The 15,567-nt window shown below is 44.1% G+C and overlaps 1 protein-coding gene across 1 annotated transcript in view; it reads left to right on the plus strand.

The window, feature by feature from the left end:
* The window catches only part of ISM1 (isthmin 1), a 76,733-nt gene that overhangs the window by 53,961 nt on the left and 7,205 nt on the right, over window positions 1–15,567 (plus strand). Inside the window, exons 3-4 of the mRNA XM_081034708.1 lie at window positions 7,002–7,266; window positions 15,189–15,332. Of these exons, the coding sequence (XP_080890834.1) occupies window positions 7,002–7,266; window positions 15,189–15,332 (409 nt within the window). The remainder of the gene's footprint in view (window positions 1–7,001; window positions 7,267–15,188; window positions 15,333–15,567) is intronic.

Genomic DNA, 15,567 nt, shown 5'->3' on the forward strand with positions numbered 1-15,567 from the left:
AAAAAATGCTGTGTTCCCTGGTGGGCAGCTTAAATAGATGGGAAGACATAGGGTGGGGTAGTCAGTGTTGATGGTGCAGAGGTAAAAAATGTTTTGGAGGTCATTCTTTGACAACCCATGTGCAGAAATCACTGCATGCCCCAATTAATATTTCTGATGAGTCTTGCATTGTTCTAATTGATTAACTGGAAAAACAGGCCTTTTGCTCCACTGCTCTCTCTCCAGGAACTGGCCACATGGCTCTTTGATGAAGAATAAAGGATTCACTTGGGGGAGGTGCAGATTGGAAAGCAAAAGAAAGCAAAAGCACAGACATCCCCTTACTGTTGCTCGACATCATGCCTTCATCTGCAGGAAGTGACTTTTCCTTGTATATAGATTTTATGGTCCCAGGACCAGACCGCCCTTACCCCAAAGGTGCTTAGGCCATGCCCGAAACAATTTTACGGTTGCTATGGCTCACGTTTCTTCCTAGAGGTGGGAAATGTCACCGTGGGGCTTAATGCTGAGGATTGAGCTATTAGTGTAACAGATTTAAGAATTTCTAATGTAAAATTATAAGAATAGGCCTGGATGCAGGGGAATGGAAGGCTGCAGGGAGAGTTTCCCCTTGTTAAAATGTTACTAAGTGCACAGGGCTTCACCTAAGAACTGACTTTCGAGCAGAAATTCTCTCTCCCAGATAAATGTATCAGTCAGGAAATCCCCAAACTTCACCGACTTGGGCCCCACTTGGGCCCTTTTAAAATATTACCTAAACGTTAGGAACGAACAGTGATACAGCAGTGGTACAAAGGTGGTTGGGATCCACAGAGCTGGGAAACCCAGTTTACTTTTCCAAAAAGAAGAAAAGGGTGACCGCGAAGTGCCCAGCCCTCTGCAGCCCCATGATGGAGCTGTGCATGAACTCAGGAAGCAGCAAACTTGGGAATTCGTTTTAAATCATCATAAGCTTAGCCGGATGGGACATAAACAATACTTCAGAACAATTCCACCTGCCTTCTTGAGGGGTGAGGAGGCTGTTGGAGCTTATGGGTATGGAGAGAACTAGAATGAGACAAGGGAGGAGCAGAGAATTAAATGGAGGGTGAGTTATGAGAAGGCCACATTTGGTTCTCTCTGGCAAAGCATCTTGGACTTTTATCAAATGCAGCTTCCCCAAAGGTGTGGCTGCAGAGATAGTACAAGTAGAAATTATTTTATTATATTATGGGGTCTCTCCTCTGAGACCCCAAGCCACCTCTTCATATGTAGACTTTTAACAGGTGAAAAGTAACAACCATTGCTCTGTTTTCACTCTGTCTTACCTTCACACCAGCACAAGAGCAAGAAGTTCACCTCCAGATGCTGCTGCTAAAAGAAATGCTTTGGAGAACAGGGTTGGAAGAGGGACAGGGCCACTCCTATGAAGTCCCCATACTTTTCTTGAGTTATCCTTTGAACAGCAAGGATTAACATAGCCCCCAGGAACATAGATTTCCCCAAAGCTCCAAATATCAGGGTTACTGGTATTTGGATTAGAAACTAATGAAACTCCAACTCAGATACCATTAGAGTCAAAACCCCCAAAAGACTAGGCCAATGCCATCTTTTTGCCCACTGCCCAATCAGGTCACTCCCTTTCACCTTTGCACAATCCCTGTGTCTATTAACCTTCTGCAGGCAGTACTGAGGGGTGGGGTGGCCTATGTTTTACTGATCTGATGAACTGTTGGCCCTAAAGAAAAGAAAATTGACTTGCATTTCTAGACTTCTCTTTCTAGAAGACAACAAAAGGTTAATGTTGGTCATTCATAAAGATGTTGAAGGAAAGAATAAAGCAGCTACTACCTCTGGAAGCACCAGCCCTAGATCTGCACATATGTGTGTGTGCATGCACATACACACGAGCGTACACACACACACACACACACACTGCTGGCTGCTGCAGCCCTGTGCACCACTGCACTTGAGTAAACCAGTTCCCTGGTGGTCCTTTAAAAGATGAGGTGCTTCCTAAAAGGGGGTGATGGTTTCCGTGTTGGCAGCCCTAGCCCCTTCCTGCCAGCACTGCTCTTTTGTTGAAATCCACTGGTTTGACACGGGCCAGTTCATCCAAGCAGACAGCCCTGCTGGTCACCGCGGCTCCCTGAAAGCATTTTCTCTCCCTGGGGAGCAGAGTGAAGACAGGTGAAGGGCGCATCAGTGGGTTGGCTTCCGCTGCCAGGGCCCGGGGGCCTTGTCTCCCCCCTTCCCTGGCAACCTGCCCCTTACCCCCACGTAGTTAGTCCTGACTAGAGCCTGGAGCCGGGGAGCTGAACAGGAATTCGATATCCCTCTCTATGAACACGCCACCCCCTCGCCCCCGCCCCAAGCCCTCCAGTGTCTGGAAGCATTTCCCACGCTCCAGGGCTAGAGTCCACTGTCCCTCCTGCCAAATAGCCCACACCTTTCCAAAGTGACAATGCTGAGCCCGGGCAAAGGGCCACATCCCTCTTGGGCCTCTTGACTTTTAGGAAGGGAACTCCTTTAAAAAGCCCTGTTTTTTAGAACTTTTTAAAATCCCCCTAAGCCAGGTGGCCTCTGTCCCAAGTGGATCAGGCTCTCCATTTTAAGACTGGCGAGGCTGTGTAAGTGATTGGGGGGAAAAAACAACATTGTGCAAAATAGAAAAAAATAGCCTCAAACCCCTGAACCCAATCTCCATATTAAATTTAAAACAATACTAGAAGTTGGGTTTTGTTTTAAAAAATAAATAAATAAATCATTCAGGAAAGAAAGTAGATCCCCCAGGACAATTTAGACTTGAACTTTAATATCCTTGGCTGGGTTTTTGGTCTGCAGCTGATGGTCAGATAGCAAAGACAAAAATCTCTAAAATAAACTCATTATTAGGCTTACTGCATCAATTCATTACCACAGTAGCTATTCACAAACAAATATTTCTCTTTTCTGGATCAAGCTGAGATTAGTATTCATTTCAACTAATATGCTTATTTCTTTTCTTCCATTGAGAGACATGTAAAAATAGTCATCTGAAGGCCTTCTTTTTCTTGCACAGATGTATTTACATGACCATAGGCCTCTTGAGTGCCACAAGATACAATCAGATGAGTTGGCCAGAGCTATAAATATTGTACGTGCTTCTACTTCTGATTTCCCTTCATTCTTTTCCTCTAAAATACTTTTGGAATGGCAGGTCTGACTGATTAACAACCAGGAAATTTCTGTGCCCAAGACATGGGCCCACATGCCCATGGGAACGAGCTTATATTGTTCAGATTCTGATTGGCTTCTTTGGCTTCATGCTGGTTACTCGACCTCTCTATGCCTCAGTTTCCTAGCCTGCAAAACTGGAAGGATAATACCACCTATGAGTACGTGTGTAGTACAGTACTACATAGGAGTAGGGTTGTTGTGAGGATTAAATGCGACCATCCTTGGGAAGCGCTTAGCACAGGACCAGGTATATGGTAAGCTTTCCCAAATGGACAGATGCCAGTCGGTGACAATGTGAAGAAGACAGAAGAAATGTATATAAAATAATGGGAATCTGAAGACCTAGTTTTGAGAACAGCTCTACACCTTCCTTGCTGTTCACCTTGGAAACTTGAATTCACCAAGCCAGTATCTGTGCCTGAAATTTAGGTCTAACTTGTGTAGAACAAGCAATAATATTTCAGCAAGCATGCTGCAGGTGTCAAAGCATTAGCCACAATTAGCTGGGGTTGCCAGAGTTGTTCTTAGAGCATCAGTGGGCCTTAGAGGAGGGGATTATATATATTCCTGGTTCATTTTATGTTTCTTCTGTGGCAATTGTCAAGGAAGGAGGGTATGTAATCTATTAAGGTTGCATAGGATCCTCATTTCCTGATTTTGGACAGAATTCTCCAAATTGGCACCAATTTTGAACTCTGTTGCTTGGAACTGGTGAGTTCTGCCAAAAGTTGAACTTGGGTATTTTGAAAGAGTTTTCTTTCTTTTACTCTCTTGATCACGGTGTAGAAAAGTCCAGAGGAAACAAATCTACTAAGATACTTCCATCGTGTGCATTAAGGAAGAGAAAGGATGGTAAGATCTAGAGTCTTTATCAGCTTGGAAACCTGCTGTGCTCTCTCCTACACCTTCAGCTCATCACATTGATTATTGTTCAAGACATCTTTATAAAAGGACTCTTTGATGCTAAAGAACATGTAAATAGAATGAGAGCAACAGGAAACATAAAACCCCCCATTCGAGAAGTCATTGATCATGCTCATTAAGTCTTTTTAATTGTATGCCTATGAAATTTCAGGTTCAAGATTAGATTTCTTCTTTTGATATCAGTATGAGGTTTCCATATTAACTGTAAGGAAGGGTGGATCCTAAGGTTTGTACATCTTTTGTGTTTAATTCAGTTGAGGCAGTGGCTAAAAATGAAAGGGAAAAAAGAAACCTCTGAACTGTTGAGATTTTGTCATCGATATAGTTTTTGGAGTAAATTCGTATTTTGCTACTCATTGCCTGGCCAGGCAACAAATCTATTTTGTTTGGATCTGAACAGCAGTTTGGAAGAAAAAAAATCGTATTGACGGTAATAGCTTAAAACATGAAATTGTTTTTATTCCCAGCTTGGAGAAATTGCAGGGCACGTTTTGTTTAGGCAATCCCTTTGACTCCAGTCTGAATACAAATGGAATACCAAAACTGTTGGGCATGTTCCCCCTTATCTTCTACCCAGAGACTGATTTCATTACCATAATTGCAGGCTTGCCTGGCTCTTGGCAGCTTCTCCCCTCCAAGACCCTTAACAGCCTTGCAGACGATTGTTGCGGCTCAGTTGTTCTGTTTGCAGGCAAAAGGGGATGAGACTGCAGAGGAGAAAGGTTATGTCTCCAAAGGCTCAGCATTGCCCTGTCACTGTCTGGCTTGGTTCTGCACCACCCAGCTGTGCACTCCTTCTGCACTTGTCCTTCCAAGGTTGCGTGTGGGTCCCGATCACTGTCACTCTTCAGCCACCATCTATTCTAGCAAACAGCATTGATACGAGACATACGATGTGTTCCTTTTCTTCTCTTCCCTTTTTATCTTTTTGGGTGATTGCTAAAAGTTCCATAATTAGTTATAAGCATGCAAGAGATACTTACAAGACGGGGGTAATGATGGCAGCATGGAATAAAGCCAATGGTGCCCTTCTAGGCATCCCACACCAGAGGAAAGATGCACTTGACCTGCTGCAGCCCGAGTATACTCTGGGATTGAAGGCTACACTCCTGACCTTGTGTTTGGACCACACAAGGCCACAGCCCAGGCCCATCATCAGCTGGGCAACTTCCTTTGACTATCAAAGTGAGTAGAATTCAAACCTCCCCATTCCTAACACAAAAGGAAGGGGCTGTTTGTCTCAGGATGGGCACACCCTGGTGTAATTTGGCAGAGCATCCCAGCAACTCTCTCAGATGTCGGGTTAGGGCAAAACTAGAAATCCATCTGCCCGGTACATCTTGCGCTGATTACTTGGAGCACATGTTTCTGATTCATTTGCACATAACTCATCCAGGGGGTGTTGCAAGAGCTATGTGAGGGCCAAAGGAACCCAATGAATCTTTTATTATATTTTTTAAACAAGTTTCTCTATGTTGATTGTCTCTCAGAGCCAAGAAGCTGCATTCTTCTAGACCTGTGACTTCCAAATTAGGCTCACTAAATTCAAGAGCAAGTTCTGACCTTGCCTCTGGGCCTATCTGTTTTGACCCGGAGGGTCAGTTGAGGAATGTACCTGCTGGGTCTACACTATGGGATGAGTGAAAATCACAGCTGTGAAAGTCTGGACCTTGAGGACCTTGTGCTCACATCACTACATAACCTGTGGCATCTAGCTTCATCGGCATTTGTGGCCTCTTTGCTCCCTTGGTTGTATAAGGAGACAATACCCGTTATTTACTTTTTGAGAAGCGTTGTGGCAACGTTGGTAAAAACATGGGTTGTGGAGCTAGACTACCCACATCTGCCAGTTACTAGCTATGTGGTCTTAGGCAAGTTGTTAACGTCTGTGTGCTAGTTTTATCTGTCTGTAAAAAGCTATCTATTGCTGCCAACCCCAAAACTTAATAACTTGAAGCAATGATCATTGCTCATGGTCCTGTAGGTCATGAATTTGAGCAGGTCTCAGCTGGCAGAGTTCATCTGTGCTCCATGTGGTATCAGCTGGGGTGACCCAGCTGGGCTGGAGGATCCAAGATGGCCCCACTCACGTCACTGGGGCTGTGGAGCTGGCCATTGGCTGAGAAGCCTCAGTTGTCCTCTCCATGGCCTCCCTCTTCACATGCTCCATATGCAATGTAGTATAGGCTGGGCTTCCTTACAGAATGGTAGGGACACTCCAAGAGAATGAAAATGGAGGCTGGAAGACCTCATGAGGCTTGTCCTGTTGTTAAACCTACCACATTCTACTGGACAAAGTGTATCACAAGGCCAGCTCAGATAGACAGAAAGGGAGAGAAAATAAACTCCACCTCTTGGTGGGAGGTGTGACACACACGTACAAAGATGGGAGAAATTGCCAGGGCCATCTTTGCACATAATCAACCATAGGGGACAATCAACTAACCTTGTAAGGTTGTTATGAAGATTAAATAAGTTAATATATGGAGAGCATTTAGAACAGTGCCTGGGACAGAGTTAGTACTCAGTAAGTGTTCAGTTTTATTAGAATTATTCTTGTGTCACTTCAGGAACATATATAGGACATGTTGACTCCTTGAATTCCCAGCAATCTGGACATCAGTAAATCAGTGACCCTACTGATGAATTTTCTCTTCCCACCTTGAGGCCCATGTACATCAGTTCTCTCTAGTCTTGGGGTTCATTTGGACCACCCCTGGATGTCTTCCCTTCCATCTGTAACACTGTGCAGTTGTGGCTATCGTTCATGAGGGACACATCCATTGTTTGCCTTTGCTCTCTCAGACTTTCTTCCAAGGGTCACCCAGCTTGGAGGCTAGTGACTCCTCATTGACCCTGGCCTGTTCTGAATTCTTCAGGTCACCATAGAGGTGGTGGACGGTCCTGACTCTGAAGCAGATAAAGATCAGCATCCGGAGAATAAGCCCAGCTGGTCAGTCCCATCCCCCGACTGGCAGGCCTGGTGGCAGAGGTCCTTGTCCTTGGCGAGGGCCAACAGCGGGGACCAGGACTACAAGTACGACAGTACCTCAGATGACAGCAACTTCCTCAACCCCCCCAGGGGGTGGGACCGTCCGGCCCCAGGCCACCGGACTTTTGAAACCAAAGAGCAGCCAGAATATGGTGAGTTTACCACCCAGTAATATAAAATTGGTGGGGAGAATAAATGAGGATGATAAGGACATGGAGCCAGGCAAAACCCAGTTTACAGTATGTGGCTTTTGGTCTTCTATGAGGTATACCTCATAAAGACTCTTTTCCGCAGAAGCCCCAAGGAGGCACCAGCAGCCACATTTTTCTGGAAGGACTATAATTTTAAAATCATACCAATTATCCGAGGAGAGATTTTTTTTTTTTTTTTTTTAGTTAGTTAGTTAGTTAGGGGTCTTTGAGGTTTTGCCTTTCCCCCCCAAAAAAACTAGCTTTATTTCTAAAAATGAAGAAATCACCAAATCAACTTCCTTGCATATTTTACTGTAAAAATTCATACTGAAAATAAATTTAGTAAAAGAGATGTGTTCAACAGCTTCCTTTGACCAGGCCATTGTGTTATGTTTGACATTGGCAGTGTCATGGCCCTTAGGAATCCACATGAACATGTGTTTCACAGGTTGTCTGAGTAAGGCAGCCCACAAATAAATGTCAAGATCCCAAGTTGGGACTTCTAGGATCTCACGCTTTTAGAGTAGGATAGTGAGGTAACAAACAACTTTCAAACTCAGTAATTTAAATAATAAAAGTTCATTTGTCACTTGAGTTGGGGTGGGAGACAGGGTTAGGGGAACTCAGCTCCACTCGGTCATTCAGGAACCCAGGCTCCTTCCATCTTGGTGCTCCAACTGTAAGGCCCTAAGAGTTATCCACTGGATGCTCTGTATTGACCTGGCAGCTAAGAAGAGAGACACAGCCTGAAAAAGGCACACACGCTCTAACCCCGTCAGCCTGGAGATAACACACATCACAGGTGCTCAAACTCTAATGGCAGGACCTGATCATATGGCCTCACACAGAGGCAAGGGAGGCTGAGAAATGTATTCTGGGTTTCCAACAAGAAAAAACAGGCTTCGTGCAGAATCAGGCAGCGTAACTTCTGTTACAGAGTATTTGATGCCTTACAAATTCATCTATCATTGTACTGTTCTTGTGGTCTCACTATCAGCAGTTAGGAGCAAACACTGTGTGGTGAAGGCTTGTCTTGCACCATTTACACTCTCACCCTGACACCTATTTTTCAGCAGAAACACCAGTTGTATAGTGGAAAATTATTTCTGCCTGCTAATAAATGATTCTAAGCAACGTCCAAAAGAGCAAAACGATTTTCTTCCTGCCACATCATTCAGTTGTTCAACAGACATTTATTAAGAGTATACCTTGTGTTCAGCACTATGCTAGGTGCTGGAAATCCAAAAATTAGTAAGATAGTCTTTTCCAAAAGAGGGTCTCACTTATCTATGGACAAGGGGAGCAAAATAGTGCCATGATAGTGATACTAGATCAAATGCTAGGGGAGCAGAAAGAGAGCTCCCATACCCCTTCCAGCCAGGAGGCCTGTGAAATCTTCCCTTTTCCCAGAGGAAGTCCAATTTATCTGTTTTCCAAGAGGAAGGACTGGGAATGCTGGCCAGCATACATACAACACTTACCATGCACCAATCCTTCTTCATGACATCTAACATATATTAGCTCATTTAATCAGCTCTCTGAGGCAGGTACCCCATTTTACAGATGGGTAAACTGAAGCTTGGAGAAGTTAAGCAACTTGACCTCAAGGATTCATCTCAGTCAGTCTGGGTCCAGAGTCTGTCCTCTTAATAACTATGTTATTCTGCCTCTCTGGGGGGAAATAGCCCATCCTTTAGGAGAGTAAAGTGGATCTACAAATGGCCACTTAGACTAGAGGACAGGAGTGGGAGGAAAAGTGTGGTGCTGCTGAACAGAGAAACACACAGGATCTGTGAGAGCCAGCCTGACATTGCACAGCTTTACCACTTAACCTGTTTGCCCCGCCCACACAGAACATTGTTTCTCTGAGTGGAGCTTAGACCCATGGCATCAGAATCCCCTGGTTACATGTTAAAAAATGCCAGTCCTGACCCCAGCCCTGTCCCTCTATCCTAATGGTCCTCAAACTATGGTTCCCAAACTAGCTGCATTAGTATCACCTGGAACAATGATAGAAATGTAAGTTTTCAGTCTCCTGACCCCCAGGCCTACCGAATCAGACATTCTGGACTGGGTCTCCAAAAATCTATGTTTAAACACACTTTCCAGAAGCTTCTGGTACATTGAGCACCACTATTCAAGATCGATGCTTCTCAGCCTTAGTTGCTCATTATATTCACCTGGTGAATTTTTTAAAATCCTGATACCCAGAGTTCTCTCCAGACCAACAAGTTGGGATCTCTGGAGGTGGGGACCCGGTGTTTTTTAAAGCTCCATGGGTAACTCCAATGTGCAGCTCAGGTTGAGGGTCACTGCTGTCCTTCTACTGAGTCAGAATGTCCAGCAATGAGACCTGGAGCCTGTCTGCCTTTTGCTTCTTTGTTTCTTTTTTAAGTCAAGGTCAGCAGGTGATTGTCATGCTCATTGAAGTTTGAAGATCAATGCTAGAAACAACTCTCTCATCTAAAGCTATTATAGAGTACCCTTTGCCAAACTCATGAACATTAAGAACATCCCTCCATTTCAACATTGAGGATAGAATTTGCTTCTACTGGAGCAGTTACTGTGGCTGCTGCAGTCACCCTCACCCCAGCTTTCTGGGCCTACGATACCTGTAGACGCCCTGCGTCTAAATCTTACAGCATCCCTGAGCCATGAAGAAACTCCCATCTTTTATGATTTTGGAGTCTCTCTTAGAAACTTCCTCATCATCAGACTAGATATCAGGATTGCTACTTTATAAAGAAAAGTGTGTCTCTTTTTATGCCTCTAAAGCAGTGCTTCTCAGATAGTAATGTACACACAAATAACCTGGGAGTCTTGTTCAAATGCAGCTTCTAGTGTAGTAAATGTAGGACCAGGGCAGGAGCCCAGGTCAAGCTGACACTGCTGGCCCTTGGACCACACTTGGAGTAACAATACTCCCAGTGTATTGCAGATGCTCAGTAATATTTGCATAATGAATGAAGAATTAAGACTGAAAAATTGCTTCTCAGCTCACAAAGAACATGTAATTTCTAGAATTCTATACAACATTGGTTGAATTGAGTCCTCTCTTATTTCAATCGACAGGAAACTATGGAGCAATTTCTAAGTATTTATCCCTATGTTAAATGCTGTGGAGGATATAGGGAGAGAACTTATGGCCCAGGAAGGTGAGGTTCATGCACTGGCAAATTGTGCGCGTCTCTATACCTAAGGGTCCGTGGCCTTGTCGGAGACGGGCTAAAATTGCCACAGGAACTGGTCTTTGTGGAGGAGGGTGACCTCAGATTTTTGAAGGTAGGATTTTTAATAAGAATTTAAATGTCTATGACCAAAGAGTATTTCAAAAAATTCTAAGTAAAAATAAATAGAATAGAATGGCATCTTTGGAATAAATTATAAAATATACAACAAAAGTCAGTTAAATCTAACTTGTGATCATGGAAACACAAGTCTGCTCAACTTTGGACTGTATGTGTTTGAAATACTGCATTTTAAATACCTTCTCTGTTGATACTGAAGGTATTACTTAGGGCAAAGCAGGAATTCCAGTATATCATTTTCTGTCTTGTGATAGACCATTTCCAGAGTTTTCCAGAACAACCTGAATAATAAAATCGGATGGGCACTGGTTATTGTAACTTAGGTTAGGACTCAGTTCTTTGCAATTCTCTAACTGATCATGGCCTTATATCAATAAAACATTGCATAGTGATTTCCCCCCAAGGACTTTTCTTGGTAATGTTGAATTATGGCCACGTAAGTGGGTGTCATAAAGTAGGGAGGCCGACCTGGTCCAGAATCAAAGCTACAGGAATATTAGGATATAGAACAGGGTATGGCAAGAGCAGACAAACTTCAGATCTAATTCCAGCTCTGCCAAATTTGATCTGTGTGACCGTAGACAGGTGTCTTAATCTCTCTGAGCCTCAGTTTTCTTATCCATAAAGGGAGGCTGCTTCCACCTTCCTTGCAGGATTGTTATAGGAGTTAATTCAGTGTGTGAGAGCAGCTGATTAAAGTAGGCCCTCAATAATTGGTAGCCACTACTACCTAGGATTAGTGGTGGAGGCTTGCCAGTAGCCAAGTCAAAACCCAAGTTACTTCAGTTGCCCGAACATTATAACTGGCCCACAGAACCCTAGTGCTCAAAAACAACATAATGACTACTTTAAATTTCAAATGACATCCTTGAAACCCAGCTCTCAGCCCACTGTACTGTGCATTGTTTTCTTCCCTCACTGAGCAATTTAATGTCAAAGATAGGAGCTGTCGAAGCACCACATAGATGTTCACAGAGACTGTTTTTTACTGTCATTGTTGTCATCTTTGCAATTGCTGCTGCTCACATTCATTTTCTCCTCTTAGCAATGATCCCTGGTAGGTGAGCAAATGAGAACAGCTTGTTTTATTATAGCAGAAAGGAATATTGCCTTCAAACATTTGTTCCATAGTCAGAAATTCCCTCCATGTCCTTTGAACACATTAAATGAATAGAAATCCCCAAGGGGAGGGTTTTTGCTGGAGCATTCGTCTGGGACAGTATGCTATGAAGGCTTCAGGGTGGTGAGCTGACATACACACACATCCCTAGGAGGTGGTTTTATTTCATTTTTGGCCCACGAGAAATAACTAGCCACCTGGTTATATAACTGTTCTGTACCTAACTTTGGGGGACCCATATAAAAAATGTTTGGAAAATAAATGACTTTGTGAGCACCTAAAATAAAGACACGGAGAACCCACTTATTGGGATAAGAAATCCTTCATGGTCCCAGAGTCTGCTAGCCATCAAGAGAGCATATCTAAAAAATTTTATGGCATATTTATAACAGTTAACTTTTGTTGGTTAAGAAACCAGCCTCCAAATTTAGTGGCTTACAAGAACAAACATGTTCTCTCAAGAGTTTGCAGGTTGTCTGGACTGTTCTTCTGTTCTGGGCTGGCTTGGCTTGGGCTGGATGGTCTAGGATGGCTTTACTCACAATGATGGGATCCCAGCTGGATAGCTGGGGTGCTGAGATGGCTGGGGCCTGTCTTCACGTGGTCCCTCATCCTCCAGGACACTGGCCCTGGGCTCTTCCATGGTAGTGGAAGAGCCCTACAGCAACAGGACAAACCCTTAATGCCTGAACACTTTTCCAACCTCTATTTGCCACCACATTTGCTGTTTTCCCATTGGCCAAAGCAAGTCAGGTGGCCTGGGTTAGGGTATGCCTGAGAAGAGAGTAACCAAAGGTGTGGACATGGGGAGGGGAATTATGGAGGTCATTTTTCACATACTCTGACACAGTATTAACAGCCAATAATTTCAATCCAAGAAACCAAAACGAGAAATTACCTCATGCAGAGACTCCAATATAAGCCTCATGGTGTACTTAATGCTCAAAATTCAGGATGATATTGCCCAAATATTATATTACTTCATGGGGAGGAAAGTTCACAAGAGATTTCTAGATGGTTCAGACCCTGTTGCTTCTGCAAAGTCAAGAAGAACACCTCTTGGTATCATTAGACTGTGTCTTATGCTGGTACCCAGCACACAGGTGACATGAATTCCACCTATGTGATTTAATAAGCTCTTTCTGACTGATCGATTTATCCCCTTTTTATGAGTCTAAAGACATTATAATCTTTACCTGTGACTTGTTGCCCTTGTCTCCTTTAATAAATTAGACCTTGGTGGTGCATGTAGGATGTGGTTGAGTGTATTCACGTGTGCATATAACCCCACTGCACCCAGATGCTTCTGCTGATAAGAGTGCAATCGTGTGAGTTCCACGCACCTCTCTGGTGTTCTCAGGGAGATTACCAAGAGATACCAGACTGCAAAGTTCTGGGAGGGAGTAGCAGCGGCCCCTACTTCAGTGGTTTCTCCCTCTGAAACTAATGTGTCTCTCCAGTTCTACCATGTTGATGCCTAGTAAGAGTTGGGAGAGATGAGGAAGGCTAAGGCTGGGAAAACAGGCCCAGGTCCCTCACACGAAGCAGTAGTTTCAAACATCTGCATAGCCCTGTGTTGGAAAACCATTTCTTAGAAGAAAATCAAAGTTTGGAAAACTTCTTTTTGGGGAGGGGGGAGAAATGGATGGGGCCCACGGGAGCAGGCGAGGTGTGAGCAGAGCTCCACTCTGAATTAGGGAAGAGGACACAACTATGAATGCCCCACCCCATCCCGACTCTGCTGAATGGGCTGAGGAGACTCAGGGGGCCTGTGTTTGCCTGAGGAGCGTTCAGAGTGAGCGCCATGTAAACAACAGCCTGGGAGGCTGGCACGGGGCCCGCAGTTCAGGTAGAAACATGTGTGGACTACATTCTTGCCAGACCCACATAATAACAATCACCACGACCTGTTATGAATGGAGAGGACCCCTTCCCGGCAAGGCACATGCCTGTAGCTATGAACTTGCCACCGACAGAGGCCCCAAAACTGTAGGAAGTTTGGATAAATCAGCAGAAATGATTAATGAGTAGAGATGCTGCATAGAGAGTCATGTTTTTGAGATTAAGAGCTTAGCGCTAGAGCGCAAGTTTTTCTTTCTGTTACCATTATGACCTTAGATAGTCACCCAATCGCTCCAGGACTTACTTTCTTACTTTTAAAAAAGAGGAATTTCATGTTGATAATATACCAATCTTTCCCACCCCTCTCACACTCCAGGCCCCCCTAGCCTGGTCTGCTTCTCCTTTTTCCATACTGTTTACGTTTACTGACTTCTAATCTACTATGGAATTTACTCATTTTTTTCTGTTTACTGATTATTGTCTGACTCTTCTCACTGAAATATTAGTTCTACCAAGGCAGGGAATCTTTGAAAGTTTTATTTAATGATATATCCTACATATCTAGAAATGTTCCTGGCTCAATATATATATATATATATATATTGGCTGAGTTCCACGCACCTCTCTGGTGTTCTCAGGGAGATTACCAAGAGATACCAGACTGCAAAGTTCTGGGAGGGAGTAGCAGCGGCCCCTACTTCAGTGGTTTCTCCCTCTGAAACTAATGTGTCTCTCCAGTTCTACCATGCTGATGCCTAGTAAGAGTTGGGAGAGATGTTCCTGGCTCAATATATATACATATATATATATATGGGATGGCTGTTGACCTTAAAGGACCATCTCTAGCTTCACCATTATGTATAGGTTATCTACTTCTGTATAACTAGATATCCCGAAACTTCATGGCTTAAAACAACAGCAGTTTATTATTTCTCATGAACCTGTGGCTCAGGGTTCAGGCAGCGCCCCACTGAGCAGTTCCTCTACTCCTGAGGGAATCAGCTGCATTCAGCTGTCCACTGGAAAGGGCTCGAAGGTTCAGGAAAGCTTCACTCACATATTTAGTGTCATGGGTCCTTGATGTGGCTCCTCTCTTTCCATGTGGTATCCCATAATTCACAGGTTTAGCCTCAGCTTTTTTCACAGTGACTAGATTCCCCAGAGCGAAAGTCAGAAGCTGCCAGGCCTCAAAGCCAGCACAGATTCTAGGAAAGGGGAAATAGTCTCTCTCATTCTCTCTCTCTCTCTCTGTAATTGTATGCACAGGGAGAACTAGTGGTGGTCATCTTTGAAACTATCTACCATACTGTTCCATGATACCATGCTCTGCAAATGTATTCATTCTTAATAAGCACTTACCAGGCACCTTCTAGGGGTCAGGGTCTGGTTATGGGCTAACCACCTCAGTGCCCAAAACCTTGGACAGAGTCCCTGCCTTCGTGAAGCTAATCCCTAAAATGAACCCTGGGCCTTTAAGCCTTTTGACTCCAGCTGGCATCTGGTGTCTTCCATCAGTGAGAACGACGGAAGTGGACAATTAGCAAGCTGCATGACGGGGCAGATTTGAGAACTCTTTGGGTGAGGCTGTGACTGTCTCTCTGGCTCCCTTCCAGATTCCACAGATGGTGAGGGCGACTGGAGTCTCTGGTCTGTCTGCAGCGTTACCTGTGGGAATGGAAACCAGAAGCGGACCAGGTCTTGTGGCTACGCATGCACCGCAACGGAATCTAGGACTTGTGACCGCCCAAACTGCCCAGGTGGGTTTATGCAGGGGTGTGCCTCTGAGTTCAAGGGAAAACTTTAAATTTGTATTTAAAAATTTGTAGAAATTGACTTTGTATAAAAGACAATTATTTCCCTAGTAAGAATTCTGACCAGACTGAGACAAGAGACAAATCATATGCTTAATGGATGAAACGATGGGTTTTCTGAATCTTATGCACAATTGCAGTAGATGTGACCTACAAGACAATGCCACAGTGTACTTACTTA

This window comes from Rhinolophus hipposideros, assembly GCF_964194185.1.
Source record: "Rhinolophus hipposideros genome assembly, chromosome: 22".
Taxonomy (NCBI): Eukaryota; Metazoa; Chordata; class Mammalia; order Chiroptera; family Rhinolophidae; genus Rhinolophus; species Rhinolophus hipposideros.